Raw genomic sequence first — 15,799 nt, forward strand, 5'->3', positions numbered from 1 at the left:
ACGGAGGCAGCTTCCGTTGCTTGGTCAAGCATGGGGCCTACGTACAAGTGTAGTGTAAGCTGCCCGTCTCACGACAGACGGGAATCTTTCGCCATGCTGCCCATCGCCCAGACTCCATAATACTGCAGCCATTCCCCCTCAGCCAGAAGCTTGGCCCTTTGTTCGCGTCGTTCTACTCTTCGCGTTCTAGAATCATTCCGTGGTTGCGCCGGGGACGCCCACCGACAAGCCTTGCCTGCGACCAGAGAAAAAAAAAGTTGCCGTACTAATTAATATACCATTGCTACCCGCCCGCCCACATCGCAAACTCTCTCCCCTTCGACTGTTCTTCTTCTTTTTCTTTTCTTCGCCCAAACCAGAGTCGAGGTCAGTTGATTACAACTACGATTCGACAATGGAGTCTGCGGACAAAGATTACAGAGGCGGCGGTCCCTTGACCGACGTCGAGTCCAAGCACAATGGGGAATCCTACCCTCGCGACGTCAACTTCGCCGCACTCAGCGACCCCAATGATCTGGTCAATTCGCACGACCAGCTGTCGCGTGGCTTGAAGAGCCGACACATTCAGTTCCTAGCATTGGGTGGCGCGTATGTTTTCCGCCGTTTCTGCATGCCCTTAATTGGGTTCAAGTAATCGCAAACTGACAGTTACTTACAGCATCGGAACCGGTCTCTTCGTCGGCTCAGGCAGTATCCTCTCAGCAGTTGGCCCCGCGCCGCTGTTCATGGGATACCTCTCCATGATGATTGTCGTGTGGAACATCATGAACAATCTCGGAGAGATGGCCACCTACCTCCCGCTCAAGGGTATCTCGATCCCCTACTTTGTCGAACGCTTCGTCGAGCCCAGTTTGGCTTTCGCCGCCGGTTGGAACTATTGGTACGCATACGCCATGCTCGTCGGCGCTGAGGCCTCGGCCGGCGCAATCCTCCTCGACTATTGGAAAACACCCGTACCCTCGGCCGTCTGGATCACAATCATCCTGCTCGTCACCCTCGCTCTCAACATTTTTGCTGTCGAAATCTTTGGTGAGGCCGAGTTCTGGTTTGCGAGTATCAAGCTCATCACCATCTTGGGTCTTATCATGGTGAGCTTCGTCATCATCCTCGGCGGTGCCCCCGACGAAGGTCGCATTGGCTTCCTTTACTGGTACGACCCTGGCGCAATTACACCATACCTCGTCGGCGGAAACACTGGCAAGTTCTTGGCCTATTGGACTGGTTTCGTCCGTGCCGGTTTCGCCTTCATCACTTCCCCCGAGCTGATCGCACTCGCGGCCGGCGAGACCGTTGCCCCCCGTCGCAACATCCCCAAGGCCGCTCGCCGTTTCGTCTGGCGTCTGGCTATCTTCTACGGCCTCGGCTCCCTCATGATTGGCGCCATCACCCCTTCGAACGACGAGAGACTCCTCAGCCCTGCTTCCAACGCTGCTGCTTCTCCTTGGGTTATCGGAATTCAGCGTGCTGGCATCGGTGGTCTGAACCACGTCATCAACGCCGCCATTCTCACCAGTGCGTGGAGTGCAGGCAACGCCTTCTTGTACTCCGGCAGCCGTATCCTCTACAGCTTGGCCCTCAACAAGCAGGCCCCTCGCTTCTTCGCCCGTACGACCAAGCGTGGTGTCCCCTACACCGCCGTCCTCGGCACCTGGTCAATTGCTCTGCTCTCCTACCTCACCGTCAGCAGCGGAACCTCTACCGTCTTCACCTGGTTCATGAACATTAGCACCATTTCCGGCTTTATCGCATGGATTGTCGTCATGATCACCTACCTCCGCTTCCGCAAGGCTATGATCTACCACAACATGATGCACCGTCTGCCCTTCAAGACGCCCCTCCAGCCTTATTTTACCTGGTTTATCCTCGGTCTCCTCATCATCCTGACCCTTACCAACGGCTTCCAGGTCTTCTTCCCTGGCCACTGGAGCGTCTCGGACTTCCTGGCTGCCTACATTACGCTGCCCATCTTTTTCGTGCTGTACATTGGACACAAGATCTGGTTCCGTACGCCGATAGCGCGCAACGTGGCCGACGTAGATGTCTTGACCGGCGTTGCCGAGATGGAAGCCATGGCGGAGCTCGACGAGGAGCCGATCCCGAAGAACCTGTTGCAGAAGGTTTGGTTCTGGCTTGCTTAGATTTGTGGAAGGCACAGAAAAGCATTTAGCTCAGCAAATGGTTTAAAAGTTTCAGATACCAGACAGAATAGATATTCATCGTACAAACCTTGTCATTGTCCAGATCCCTTAGTGTAGTGTGAGATTATGTCCCGTCCGCTCTCGCAAGTCCCTTCAAGACCCTCCGCCACCGCCACCATCGCCATTAGCAAAGACGTTGCGCGATGTACCTAGAATCACCCATGTCAGCACGGACATGAAGAAGCTGACCAGCATGTCACGCCACTCACCTGCTCTCCTCACCGTAATCTCAATAATGCGCCCCTCCTCGTCGACATGATACGACTTCCCCTCATGACTCGGCAGAGCCTCAACCGCCTTCACGACAGGAGGCTTCAACATCATCTTAAACTTGCTCAACGCACTCATCGTGTCAGCAGGCGCCTTGGCTTTGGGTATTTCCTTTACGACGCGCGTGGAGACGTAGTGGTAGTCATCGGAGCGGGCAGGCTAGGGTTCGGTGCCGCGGAGGGGGTGGTCGGAGGGGTCTTCGGCGTTGCGGATGAGAGGGTGGAGAGAGTTGGTGTCGGAGGCGACGAGGGTTTCTTGGCTGAAGACGGATGGGGTGTAGCTCTTGGTTTCGGGTTGAGATCCTTGGGTGCTGGCCATGGTTGTGAAGAGTCGCTGTGAGCGGATATCGTTAGCTAGAACCTTTGGTATTGAGAGTAGTGAATTGTCGCAAACCTCGCAGAATGTTTTGAGTACGCTGACTTCGCGCCTGGTTATGTACCTAAATGTCGATGCCGCGGCTACGGCTGGTCAAGTTAGCCTACTTCATCCAAGAAAAAGCTGCATATACTACGGCCAGAATCTGCTGACGCTCGCTTCCGGCAACTGGCACGAAACTCCGGCGCTCTATGTGCGGTGACGGATGCCCTGATCGAACGAAGGATTCTAGCCAAGCTTGTTGCCCTATCGTGCAGCTGTGCTAGAGCAGCCAAGCCGCAGTATTTCACTTGCTGGTCGGGCGTCTTCGTAGACAGGCTTCGGCGGGATTGGTGCGGCACAGCAGTCGATGGTAAGTAAGGTGCTAGCCAGCCAGGTGATGTCTTCGTATCAACTTTCATACCATTATACCGCGTGATGATAGTTTAGCCCTTATGAATGCCACTTGAATATTATGGTCGAGTTGAACAGGGATTTAAAGTAGTTTCCGCGATTCTCAATACCTTAAAGACTACGTCACTGCGTCGAGTGGGCAGGCACCTTCTCGGGCTGTAGAGCATCTGCCTCATTCGTTCAGTCAAGATATACAGCTTGCCAAAAACGCAGCATATTCTTCTCTGGTAATTAGAGGCAAGCAACATAGGAACTGTAGAGCAAAACATCATACGATCGAGTAGAGTCGAAGCAACACTTGAAGAAGCCCCGTCAACTTCATAAATCAACTAACCAAAATTATAGAATTACTTTTTGAAAATGTAATCAAGGCACGATCCCAGTAAAGTACAGCTGATAAAGCACATCGCCAGCTCTACTGAGGGGCACGTCGCATTGCGCTGTCCGAGAATGATAGTCCGCTGTGTTTCGATTGGCTGAACATCTGCAGAATCCTTGCTAAAACTCAGTAGCCAGTCCGCAAACAGTCAAGTAAAACTTGAAAAGTAAACTTGAGAATTACAGTTGTAACTTTTAGAAAAAACTTTAATGTAATTCTCCATTGCAGAAAGGTCTGACCCCTGTTATTCCTTTCAAAACACACCATGTACTCTTCGTTAGGACACATAGCGACGGAGTTCCGGTGTGTCCGTCTGTGAGGTATAAAGGCGCCATCATCCGCACAGCTCGTCCTAAGCTAATCCTCCATCCCATCGCAACACCCAGTCACATAGCAGCTAACATATACTGATCATCACTTAAGAAAGAGTTGACTAAGCATTGACTTGGGCGTCCCATGATATGCACGACTCATTCCCTTAAGTTGAGAAACACTCGCTATTCTGTCACCCAAATATCAGAATACCAGAGAATCATTGACCAGGCGTTCGGCCCTGTCGGTCACATAAACAGCAGAGGACCGTAAAATAAGAGCGTCTCCCAATCATGCCCTCCTAGACATACTCTCATAAATAAATGCCATAAGGACACTTCATAAACATATGTCATGAACAAAAGCCTGGAAGGCACACGCCGACCACATAAGCAGCTAGATTGTACCGTTGCTGCAGCAAAAGAGAGCCAGGTGCGAATCGCACACGGTATCTAAGCATCTGGACGACAGATTGATCTCGTTCCAATATACATAACGCCTTTACACATTGCTATCCGACCGAGTTGTCTAAGCTACATAGAGGTCCTTCATACCAAATAACAGATTGAAGATCACCTTCAGAGGGCTTGAAATCGATCTCTCGCCTCATCAGGCCTACATAGGTACCTGATCAGGAGGTAGAGCACTAAGTAATTGTTCATCTCCATTCAAGACCTCTCGTACGTGTGTGAACCAGTCGCCAAATACCCCTAGTAAGCTGCCCGCCTTCGATCGTCACCAACAAGCCACCACGCGCTCTTGAGCAGACAAGTCGGTGAACACCAGCACTCGGGTCTCTTCACGCCTCCTGGAAGACCAGACGTGCCACACCCTCCACTGGAATCTGCCTGATTCCATTCCCTCGGATTATCCCTCCAACCGCCTTGCCATCTGCCTTGGTCGGCAGAAACGACCGCCCCGTTTCTGCCTAAATCGTTGGGTTTTGTTTCGAAACTACCGGTCGGACTCGGCCCCACTTTGCGGCACCGGGGCCGAACATTCACACCTCCCGGGCCCGGCTTGTGTCAACCATCACCTCCGGCTGCACCAGTCGAGAGCTCTCGCCTCCTCACAACTTGGTAGATAGATGCCTCGATACCTGGCCTCAAATCCGGCCCTTTCTCAGCAATCTCCACCCTATACCAACTTCTCTTCTTCTTCCCTTTCTTCAACTTCTTTTTTCTTTCTTCTCTCTGCCAACCACATCACAAGCTCCATCCAACTACGACAGCTTTCTCTTCTCACCAACGACAGCTTGCTTTCTTCGACAAGGAAAGCATTCAGCCCCAAACACCAAAGACAACCCCCCTTCCGTAAGTTCGTCTTCCTGTTTTCTGTTTTCTTCTATTTTTTTATGATGTTCCCCTTCGTCACCTCTTCCTTTACGATCTTTGCCTTGGTCGTTTTCATTCTTTTCCTTATCCTTCGTTACTTGTCCCTTCATACCATTTGCCTTTGTCGTTTTTATTGTTTTCCCTGTCCTTCGTTATTTGTCGCTTTATGATCTTTACCTTGGTCGTTTTCATTATTTCCCTTCTTTTCCTTATTATCTTTCGCTTTCTCTACTTCCATGACTTTTACCATTATTTTGTTCAGTAGTCCCCTTTTTTCTCTTATTATCTTTTGTTACCTCTGTTTCTATGATCTTTGCCTTTGTTATTTTTACTAGTTCCCTTATTCCCCTTGTTATCTCTCGTTACCTCCCCTTTTATGTTCTTTACCTTTATTATTTCTATTGTTTTCTCTATTCTTTATTATTACTATAACTCGTCACCTCCCCTTTTATGTTCTTTGCCTTTGTTATTTCTATTGTTTTTTCCATTCTTTATTATCACTATAACTCGTTACCTCCCCTTCTATATTCTTTACCTTTGTTAGTTCTATTGTTTTCTCCATTCTTCATTATCACTACAACTCGTCACCTCCCCTTCTATGTTCTTTGCCTTTGTTGGTTCTATTGTTTTCTCCATTCTTCATCATCACTGCAACTGGTCATGCGTTCGCTCTCGCTCGCTCGTATTCGTCCATGATACTTACTGTGGGAAACAGGGAATAGAAACATGAGCCTTTCTTTAGGTGCTGGTGGCAATGGTGGCCTCGGAGGTGGAGGTGGGGGGGTAGGCTCAGGCCTGCCTCCTACACCTTCCGGCTACGGAGACGTAGCCGCCTTTATCAGGACCTTCGAGGGGAAGGTCGCTAGCCTTCTCTCACTGGCCGCGAGGTCAGTGAGCACCATTGCTACTGGTGAGGTGGCCGATGCTCGGAGGGTTGTGGCCCTTTTTATACGATGGCTGAGTGAGGTTTGGTCGCGCTTCCCCTCCCAGGTGCCGCGGGAGATCTTGATGGCAAGATTCGCCATCAAGAGGAAGCTCGAGATCATCATGAAGACGCCGTCAGAGGGTCTCCAGGAGAAGAGACATCGCTTCTTTCTGGGGCCAGAGAAAAACAGCGCCCGAGACCTCGTCCAATGGCTCAACGCCCTGTCCGACCGGCCTCTAGAGCCCCCTCGACCGGCTTTGCCCACCCTCGCGCCTACCCCAGCTCCGACTTCGTCGACCGCCGCCAGATCAACCAGGCCCAACTCTTCGACAAACAGATCGGCGGATGGTGTCAAGCCTGTTCCCCGCGACCATCCCATCTGGGGTGTCTTGGGCATCATGCATGGACTCGGCCTGCGACCAGGAAGCAAAACGCAAGCATTCAATCCTGCCTACGATGAATACAAACGGTCAGCCAAAGTTCTCGGACACAATGGCTTGGAAATTGGACAGTGGTTTCCGAATCAGTTGTCTGCGATGTGGTACGGCGGACATGGCGAGTCCAACGCGGGCATCTCGTACATGAGAGGGCCAAATGGCGAACCGGGCCCTGCCCTTTCCATCATCATGGCAGAGAAGTACAGTGATATCGACGTCGACCGTGGTGACGATATTGTCTACTGCGGAAGCAATTCACTTGATAACACATCGAGCAACACTCCCGTCGGACCGCCCGTTCGGGGCAATGCAGCTCTCTTGGTTTCCAAGGAACGCCAGTCTCCTGTCCGTGTCTTTCGCAAGGCGAAGAAGGGCAATAACGGCTCCGCTTACGCGCCTAAAGTCGGACTGCGCTACGATGGCCTCTATGTTGTTGTCGGTTACAGTAAGGCCACAAACGACAAAGGCGGCATCTACCATAAGTTCACCCTGAGACGCGGAGATGGCCAGCCTTCTCTTGATACTCTCAGAAACATACCCAGCAGAAAGGAGCGGAGAGATTATGCAAAGATCGACGAAGGCTACTAGTTCCGACAACTCTTTCGACTGAACTGCTTCATTCCTACGAGCAGGGCGACACAGTCTACTGGTCAAGAGAACCTTACTCTAGGTGGAAGGAAGCTGTATGGGCATCGGGTTTTCTTTTCTTTTTCTTTTTCTTTTCGGGGCCGAGGGGGCCATATTGATTCTAGCAGCATGATCAGGCATGATCATCAGGCAATCGTTTCCATTGAAGGATCGTCGCCAATCATCATTTCACTTTCTGGGCCTGGGGTAGGCTACCGTGGATGGTATCGGCAAGATCAACAGGATTACTTTTCCATTGAAGGATCGTTTCTAGCTGCATTTTGGGCGTTTACAAGGGTCTTCAAAGATTCAGAGTCTATGGGTGGTGGAGGTAATATCGGAGGAGAGCTAGGGGACTTCACCACAGACAGTCGTATCAGACACATCAAATTTGCGATCAACCAGTCTTGGCTTCCATTTCGTGATGTTCATGAACAGTGAAACTTGCGATATCTGCAGAATTTGTGGGATTCATAGGAGCCGTGTTTGCCATCTATCAATGCTCCGGAACGCCGTCACAAAGAGCTGCCCCTGTTGTAAAACCACAGCCTCGCATCTTCAATGCCCAACGCGCTGACCAAGAGTATCTTTCCAAACGCGTCAATATCATCAGCAGCAGCATCCCTCAAGGCTTCCTCAAAGCCCTGCTTTGTAATCACAAGGTGCTGCTTCTCCTTCCAAGCAACAGCAAAGTCAACTACGGTAGGCGCCTTCCAAAGATGAGCGGACATGGTCCACGACTGACAAAACACGTATCGTTCCTCACATCCATTGGTAAGCGTGCCGACCAGAGCACTATAGGCAACAAGGAAGAAACAGGTGAAGAATATGGTACGTCGAGCTGACTCTTGGAAGATCCATTCTTGCCAAAAGTCCTTGGTCGGGCATGCGGTGTAGTCTTGGGCCGGGCCAGTGGCAGGCTGTTCCGGTTCCCACTTCACAAACGGCAGTAGGGCGAGTATGGTGTGTTCTAGAGAGGATAAGGTGTGCTGAGCGGAGGCCCGCATGGAGATGTCGCCGTCGAACAGGCGGATTATTTGGTAGAGGAGGATGGCGTGGAAGCGAGCTAGAATGTCGAGGCGGTTCTTGGGCATTGGGGAGGCGAGCAGCTCGTGAGCTCTGGCTTGGATGGTACGTAGGACGAAGGATGAGTTGATTTTGTTCTTTGCTATGTAAAGAGCGCAGCAGGCTTGAGCATCTGGTGAATGTACAGTCAGATTCTTCCCATGGGTAGTGGACTTGGGCGAGGGCGACATGAGGTACTTACCTTGCATGTCTCGGGGCATGTGGGCTCGATACAAACAGGGATGGCTCCACGGAGCTTGATTCTCCATCACCACCGTGGTCGGAACCTTTTTGATTTCATCAAGGGCATACTGAAGACGGTTGGCTATCACACTCTCAAGTGAGCCTGGGGCAGAGTCGTAAGATGGGACAAGCATATCGTCTGGCTTGGGCGTGAGGGAAGGAGCGATCAAGGCCCCTTCGAGGAAGGCGTCACTGGTTATGAGTTCGTCAAAGGCCAGATCAAAATTGGCATCTTCCAAGTCTCTCATGTCTAAAGGTAAAAGATCCGGATTCTGGGACCAAGGGATGAGGGAAGCGCTGGAGCCAGCGTTGTCGTCGAGGAGGGGAACGGGACTTGGAGCTGCACTGCTTTGATGATGCTGTCGCCGAGGCTTCGGGGCTCGCACAACGAGATCGCGATTGCTCGCCTTTGATCTGATCGGGATTGGCGGAGCGGAGTAGTCGCAGGCGATATTCCGCCTCGAGCACCGCAAGCATGCCGGTTGGCCGTGGTCGCATCTGCGCTTGGCTTTGGTGCAGGCTGTACATGTTTTCCGCCGTGGCGGCGGGTTGGCCCGCTCAAAGAATGAGTTTGACATGTTGGCCGATGCCCGCGTCGATTTTTCCCGTTGATGAGTGAAGGAACACTTGATAATACGACTGTCAAATTGAGAACAATTGATGGCTTCACACTCCTCGAGGAAGCTTCCCAACTAAATTGAATGAGTGTCAAAGTAGTGAAGGTGAGCGCTGGAATCTCACTCAGACGCTGTCTGCTCAGTTTGAGCTTACTTAATCTGGCGGGATTCCGCCAACATTTCCCACTTCATCCTTCATCCTTCATCTCCTTTGTCTGCGTCTTTATTTGCAAGAAACACCAAAGTACTTATCGTTCCGACCAATCAGCCATGTATAATGTGCGATTAATACCATCAAGCGAAGCTGGCGGCGTCCCGTCGTCGGTCGCGCATCGTTGAAGGATTCCCGCGATGAGACCTTCAACGAATTGATGGCATCAATCATGGATTCTCATCATCCGGCATGACCGCTATCCTTTTGTGAGTATATAAAGCGCCGAGAGAACTGTTCTAACCTGCTACAGATCAAGCAGTCTCATCACAATATCTTCTTCCAATCGACTCTCACCGCGTTTCTTCCCTCACGTTTCACTTGAACTTATCAACCCAGCTTCGACATCACACACATGCTGCAATGTCTCAGCACACAATCTTCGTCAGCGGCGCAACAGGCACAGTCGGCGGTTCAGTCGCGCGAAACCTCCTCGCAGCCGGCATCGCAGTCCACGCCCTCGCCCGCAACCCAGACTCTCCCGCCGCCAAAGCCCTCTCCTCCCTCGGCGCCTCTCTCACCCCAGGAGGCTATGACGACCAAGGTGCCCTCGAGGAGGCGATGAAAGGCGTCACAGGGGCCTTTTTGAACCTGATGCCCGACTTCGTTGACCACACCTGGGAACTCAAGACGGCGAAGCGCATCATGGCCGCTGCCAAGGCGGCAGGCGCCACGCACTTCATCTATAGCAGCAGCTTCTCGGTAGACGCTCCTCAGAAGCTCAAGTACTGGGATCCCGAAAGCTTCACTGCTATGGTCCTTCTCTCGAAGCAGGCCGTTGAGAACGAGGTCCGGAAAGCGGGCTTCGATCACTGGACCATCCTGCGTCCCGGCAACTTTGCGGCGAATTACATCCTTCCGATCGTTGCCGTGTACCCGGATCTTGCCAAGAAAGGGCGCTTCATTACAGCTCTGACGCCCGAGACGAAGTTGCCGACGGTGGACCCGAACGATATCGGACAGTTCGCGTTGGCGGCGTACCGGGATCCTGTCAAGTTCAACACTCAGGAGATCTCACTTGCGTCGGAGCTCCTCACCGCAGATGATATCATGGGGAAACTTGCGAGGTTTACGGGGAAGGACATCAAGGCTGTCTATCTCTCTGATGAGGAGGTTGAGGCGCAGAAAGGAGGGAATCCGTTCTTGGCTGGACAGCTGGCTATGCGTGACATGGATCAGTTTGCTGATATTGAGGGGACAAGAAGCTGGGGAGTTGCCTTGGGGACCTTTGACGAATATCTGGAGCGGGAGAAAGAGAGGGTCAGCGAGACCTATGGACATCTTGCATAGATTTTTGTAGGGTGTTTTTCTCACAGGCTGCAAACGAGAGGAACGAGGACAACATACCAGAACCATGAGTCGATAGGGTATATCAGACATCATCCAATATTAAACCCCCAAGCCTCGCCATGCCTCTCCCTCCCCCATCTCGCCATACCCTCCCCCAAACCCTGCGTCACCCCAGCATCATATCTCATCCCGCTGTCCGCCCAAGCAACCCTTCCCGTCCTCCACGTAACCCACTCCTCCGCCAAACACCCCTCAGGCGCCCTCAAAATTCCAGCAGCGACATTGACCAACCTCTCTCCATTCGCCTGCTTCCTACCATCTACCCCAAAATACGCCATCACACTCGCGCCACACGTCCCGCAGAACGACCGCCGCACGTTCTCAGACGACTTGAACGTCTTGGCCGTCCCACCGAGCTGGAGACCCTCGGGCACGGAGGGGGTGATGCAGCTCTCGGGGATACAGACCCATGCTATAGCGTGGACGCCCGTTTGGAGACGGCAGTCGTCGCAGGCGTCTACGCAGGCCGGCCACTTTCGCGAGTCGACGGGCGAGAGCCAGGCTTCGTAGGCTTTATCCTCGAGCATGGAGGCCTTGGGGCGGGAGATTGTAAAGGAGACGCCGCCGCAGTGGCATTGCGCGCGGAGGACCTCTTCGCCGTCTACGCCGACTTCTCGCCCATGTGTTGTTGTCGACGTTGTAGCTTCAGAATCTTCTTTCTTAGGGTTCCAGATGTTCATCTCTTTGCCGTTCACCGCTGGGAGCCATTCATATAATCCCCCGCCCGGCGCGGAAGCCGTGTTGACATGAGACCGTACATCCCAGACGGCGGGTACATCGTCCTGATTCGCGTCAAAGATGGACGCCGAGATAACCAAGTCGTCGTCATCGACGCCCACATCTCCGATGTGGCAGCTGCACGTACTGCAAAAGTACCGTGTGCTCGAGGCCGTCGCGTGGCGATAAGCCGTGAGAGAGGATGACAACAAGGACGGGGCGATGAAAGAGGGTGATACGCCGGATGGCAGGGGCGCGTGGAAGATGCAGAGGGTTCCGTGGGTGTAGCGGCAGATGCTGCAGTGACAGAGGTGGACTTTGAGGGGGAGGGAGGAGGTGGGTAAAGTGAGGGTAAAGTGGACGGCTTTGCAGTAGCAACGGGCCGTGAGAGTCTTTGTTGTCGGGGCAGACCCGGTGGGTTGGAGATGGTCTTCACTCATTGCAATGTGAATTGTTCAAAGCCACATTTAGATTGAGGGGATATTCGATGAATTGCGTTGAAACATGATGAAGCAATGAGGTGCGGGGCTTGACTTGAGCTACCGGTCTCACTTCCTTTTTCAGCTGAGCGATAAGAATCAACTTGACATGACGCCGAAGGGCGTGGTGCAAGTCGAGTTAGCCTAATATGCGGGGTTCAACCGCCACGAGGAAACCACACCGACAACGTTTTTGACACAATAGCTATGTGGCGTTGCGATGTTGAATCAGTTTCTTATTACTACAGTTCATTACATATATTGCTAGAGGTGTTTTCGAGCAACTATCTAAAAGGGTATCACTGAAGGCCGCGCTCATACTCATATGGTATCACAATCTCATGCTGTGCTCTTCTTGCTCTCCTTCTTGAGCACCTTCTCCTTTGCGTCCTGACGCCACTTCACGCCCCAGTACATTATGGCCAGTAATGCAGGGCTGAAGACGATATAGAGAAGAGCCAGGAAAGTAAAGGCCCACCCCACGCCCATCCCGTTAATCATGGGAATTATCGCTGCGGTGGCGGCAGCGCCGAGTAGACACCTCGTAAAGTTGTTCGCCGCCGTCGCAGTCCCGGCTTTACCTGGGTGGATGTCGATGATGAGCGTATTGGTCGTGTTATTGAATCCAATCATGCCGACTCCGAAGAGAAAGAGCAGCACGCATGGCACAGCCACGGGCGCTCGAAGGTGTAGAGCCCAACCCCAGATGAGCAGCAGAATCGAGCTGAGATACAGCAGCGGAAGACCGACTTCGAGGCGGGCTTTCTCAATGGGGAACCCAGTCATGTCTTGCTGACGAGACTTATCGTAGGGAATCCCAAGGCGCTTGCAATGCCGGCGGTAGTTCCAGTTGATTAGAGGTCCTACAAGAAAGGCAGCCACGACTGAGCCGCCAGCCATGGGCAGGTACATGAGGCCGACCTTAAGACTGTCGAAACCGTAGATCTCCTGGAACTGGGTCGGCATGGAAGAGGCGATAGCGTAAAACCCAGCAAAGACAATGGCGCTGAAGCCGAGAAGTAGCCCAAGCTCTCTCTCGAAGAGTAGACGAAGTGACTCAAACGGGTTGATCTTGAACTTGAGACTTGGTTTGACAGTGTTTGATGCTCCTGTTGTTTGTCTCGTTACCGGCGCTCCATCTCCCTTCTTGGCTCTGTAATGGTCCTTGATAAGCTGGAAACCGGTTCGGTAGAGCTTTGGCGGTCGCACGGAGCCATCATCCACAATCCTCCTGCAAGTCTCTGGGAAGAAGAGAAGAAGAACGATGAAGAAGACGCCGGCCAGAATGGCAAGAAACCAAAATATGGATCTCCATCCTAGATACTGTGCTAGAACACCACCGAGGACTGGCCCCAGTGCGGGCGCTAGAACAATGGGTATAACAGTAAGACCAACGTACTGTCCCCTCTCAGCCGATGTGATGCTGTCTGCCACGACAGCTGAGGCCAGAGCAACGGTGCTGCTAGAGCCTGCAGACTGGATGCAGCGAATGACGAGCAAAGAAGCAAAGTTCTGCGAGAGCGCAAGGCCAATGTTGGCCGCGATGTAGACGACGAAGCAAATCACATATGCAGGGCGTCTGCCGCTCTGATCAGCCAGAGAACCGATGAACATAGGCACGATTCCCTGAAATATCATGTAAGTCGTCAGGGTAAGGTTCATGTCCGAGTCGGAGACGTTGAACTCGTGAGCGAGAACAGTCAGAGCGGGAAGGTAGATTTGCGCGGTGAAAGGCGAGAAGAAGGCAGCCAGAGCGGCTCCCAGCACGATGAGCCGCTTCTCCCATGTCGTATAAACTGTAAAGGGTGGAGGCTGTTGTTCTTCTGGCGGTGTAGCTGCTTCCTCGTCCACTATTGTAGATTTGGTAGAGTCGACCGGTGGCGCTGACATGTCTGAAGACGTGGGACTCGTTGGTCGAGACATTGTTGGCGATGATGTTGGATCTCAGTCTTGGCCAGCCTTGATACAGAGCCTGACGATGAGAAATGCAGTAAGAGGAATGCCAGCCATTGGGGCAAATGTATTGATATATACATGTTATTGCCGAGATCAGGACTTATGATAAAATAAGTCCGTCTGCGGCTAAGTACTTGACTAGGCAGTCATTGGGGCACAATCGGGCATTTTGGGGGCTTTGGGGCAATTTGGGGGTATTTGGGGCGCAGATGTAATTGATCACCGTTCGTTCGGTGGAACTAATACGACATCGTTGTCAGAATGCATACTCGGTGCCGAGTCGGCGTGTGTCGAAGAGTGAGCGTCGGCTGGAGTTGCGACAGTATCAGGCTAGCGGACAATAAGACTTCGGTATCTCTCTGTCTTGGTCAATCTGTGCCCCGTGGGTCTTTTGCAGCCCAAGTAGAAAAAGGCGTAAGATCCCGGCGATAATCACACTACCGCGTGACTTATCCATCGCGGACCTCGACCGAAGCCCTCGAACGGAGTGCTGAGCGGGCCGCTCTCGGCAAAGGCATATGATCATGGTTATCTCGTCTATTCGATGGTAGCAGAAGAAGAAAAGCTCAGTCATAAGAACGTGTCCTGGTCATTGAAAACAACATGATGTGATGAGTGCGATGGAATATCGAGGTGAAGTTGGAGGTTTTGAGTTACACTTGAACTTACACGGAACGCCAAGAGGGAGGAGGACGGAGCCAGGGAGGAAGGCACCTCCGGGATGGGGCGGACCGGCTTCGGGAAATTCCGACACTGTACGTACACACAGTACGTACAGCTCTGTCATCGATTGGGAAGGCGGTAACGTGTTTTCTTGGAGAAGCCACCTGGAGACTTGGAGGTACCCTTGTACTTTTGGGAGGGAGCTCCAGCATGAAGTGTCCAGAGCTCCGTCGGGCTTCAGGCAGTCCCTTACCTTAGACCTCAAGACCCTGCATTCACTCAAGAGCTGCTCTCGATATCTACCCTCTTAACCTCTCCTGTCCCGAGAACTACCCTACACATCTTCATACTCGGTGCCCTGTCGCATATCAGCCCAAAATGGTCAGTCGTGCAGACTCCCTCCTAACCTTAAACCCCAGATGCGCCGTACTAACAAGCTGCAGAACGTCCAATACAACTCGGCCCTGCGCCAGAGCAAGGCCATCCGCAACGACCTCGAGAAGCTGTCCTCCTCAGCTGCGCAACCAGCTGCCTTGACCCCCGCCGAGATTGGCAATGTGTCTGCATCTCTCGCCTCTTTTTCCAAGACCGTCGACGAATACAACCAACTAGCTCGCCAGGAGCTCGTACCCAAGAAACAAGAAGAAGCCTACGAACGAGTGAAACGGTTCCGCGATGACCTCTCCGATTTCCGCTCTCAGGTCGACTCTCTCAAGAAGGCTCGCGAAGAAGCCGCACACAACAATAATCGAGGCGAGCTGCTAGGCCGTCGAGCTTATGTCACAGCCACGCCCGAAAACCCCTACGCCAACGTCAATAAGTCGTCTCAATTCCACAGCCGAGGGGCTTCGACAGGTCAGGCTGGCGGCGGTGGGCTGAGCATGGGCGGAAACGATGTCACAAGAGAACAACACGCCCTGCGAGAGCAGAACTTCTTTGCTAGCACCAACTCAGCCTTGGACGAATACATTGCTCGCGGGCAAGCCGTACTAGGCGATCTTGGAACGCAGCGCGAAATGCTCAAGAACACTCAAAAGAGGCTCTACTCTGTCGGTAACACGCTGGGCATCTCTGGCGACACCATTCGCATGATTGAGCGCCGCGCCAAGGAAGACAAGTGGATCTTTTGGGCCGGCGTCATCATCTTCTTCCTCTTTTGCTGGGCGTGCATACACTTTTTACGGTAAACGCACATCACATTTGGAGGCGCGCCGCCGGAGACGAGAAAACGACGCTGGGTAATAAGCA

At 52.6% G+C, this 15,799-nt stretch overlaps 8 protein-coding genes across 8 annotated transcripts; 4 read left to right on the forward strand and 4 right to left on the reverse strand.

Moving 5' to 3' along the window:
- Window positions 1–394: 394 nt before the first annotated feature.
- CCOS01_10289 (amino acid permease) lies at window positions 395–2,138 on the forward strand (the record flags this gene model as incomplete). The annotated part of the gene is made up of 2 exons (XM_060458445.1): window positions 395–588; window positions 659–2,138. The coding sequence occupies 2 exons, from the start codon at window positions 395–397 to the stop codon at window positions 2,136–2,138; spliced, it is 1,674 nt and encodes a 557-aa protein (XP_060311610.1).
- A 153-nt stretch (window positions 2,139–2,291) lies between these two features.
- Window positions 2,292–2,786, reverse strand: CCOS01_10290 (uncharacterized protein; the record flags this gene model as incomplete). The annotated part of the gene is made up of 3 exons (XM_060458446.1): window positions 2,292–2,347; window positions 2,408–2,627; window positions 2,715–2,786. The coding sequence occupies 3 exons, from the start codon at window positions 2,784–2,786 to the stop codon at window positions 2,292–2,294; spliced, it is 348 nt and encodes a 115-aa protein (XP_060311611.1).
- Window positions 2,787–5,987: 3,201 nt separating this feature from the next.
- CCOS01_10291 (YDG/SRA domain-containing protein) lies at window positions 5,988–7,211 on the forward strand (the record flags this gene model as incomplete). Its single annotated transcript, XM_060458447.1, has 1 exon — window positions 5,988–7,211. The coding sequence occupies one exon, from the start codon at window positions 5,988–5,990 to the stop codon at window positions 7,209–7,211; it is 1,224 nt and encodes a 407-aa protein (XP_060311612.1).
- Window positions 7,212–7,765: 554 nt separating this feature from the next.
- Window positions 7,766–9,136, reverse strand: CCOS01_10292 (uncharacterized protein; the record flags this gene model as incomplete). Its single annotated transcript, XM_060458448.1, has 1 exon — window positions 7,766–9,136. One exon carries the CDS (start codon window positions 9,134–9,136, stop codon window positions 7,766–7,768), a length of 1,371 nt encoding a protein of 456 aa, XP_060311613.1.
- A 613-nt stretch (window positions 9,137–9,749) lies between these two features.
- CCOS01_10293 (uncharacterized protein) lies at window positions 9,750–10,676 on the forward strand (the record flags this gene model as incomplete). Its single annotated transcript, XM_060458449.1, has 1 exon — window positions 9,750–10,676. The coding sequence occupies one exon, from the start codon at window positions 9,750–9,752 to the stop codon at window positions 10,674–10,676; it is 927 nt and encodes a 308-aa protein (XP_060311614.1).
- Window positions 10,677–10,765: 89 nt separating this feature from the next.
- On the reverse strand, window positions 10,766–11,893 carry CCOS01_10294 (glutathione-dependent formaldehyde-activating enzyme; the record flags this gene model as incomplete). Its single annotated transcript, XM_060458450.1, has 1 exon — window positions 10,766–11,893. One exon carries the CDS (start codon window positions 11,891–11,893, stop codon window positions 10,766–10,768), a length of 1,128 nt encoding a protein of 375 aa, XP_060311615.1.
- Window positions 11,894–12,271: 378 nt separating this feature from the next.
- Window positions 12,272–13,855, reverse strand: CCOS01_10295 (major facilitator superfamily transporter; the record flags this gene model as incomplete). The annotated part of the gene is made up of 1 exon (XM_060458451.1): window positions 12,272–13,855. The coding sequence occupies one exon, from the start codon at window positions 13,853–13,855 to the stop codon at window positions 12,272–12,274; it is 1,584 nt and encodes a 527-aa protein (XP_060311616.1).
- A 1,115-nt stretch (window positions 13,856–14,970) lies between these two features.
- CCOS01_10296 (vesicle transport V-SNARE protein) lies at window positions 14,971–15,738 on the forward strand (the record flags this gene model as incomplete). Its single annotated transcript, XM_060458452.1, has 1 exon — window positions 14,971–15,738. The coding sequence occupies one exon, from the start codon at window positions 14,971–14,973 to the stop codon at window positions 15,736–15,738; it is 768 nt and encodes a 255-aa protein (XP_060311617.1).
- Between the last annotated feature and the right edge of the window lie 61 nt (window positions 15,739–15,799).

This window comes from Colletotrichum costaricense (genome assembly GCF_030867565.1).
Source record: "Colletotrichum costaricense strain IMI 309622 chromosome Unknown Scaffold_10.1, whole genome shotgun sequence".
Classification (NCBI taxonomy): Eukaryota; Fungi; Ascomycota; class Sordariomycetes; order Glomerellales; family Glomerellaceae; genus Colletotrichum; species Colletotrichum costaricense.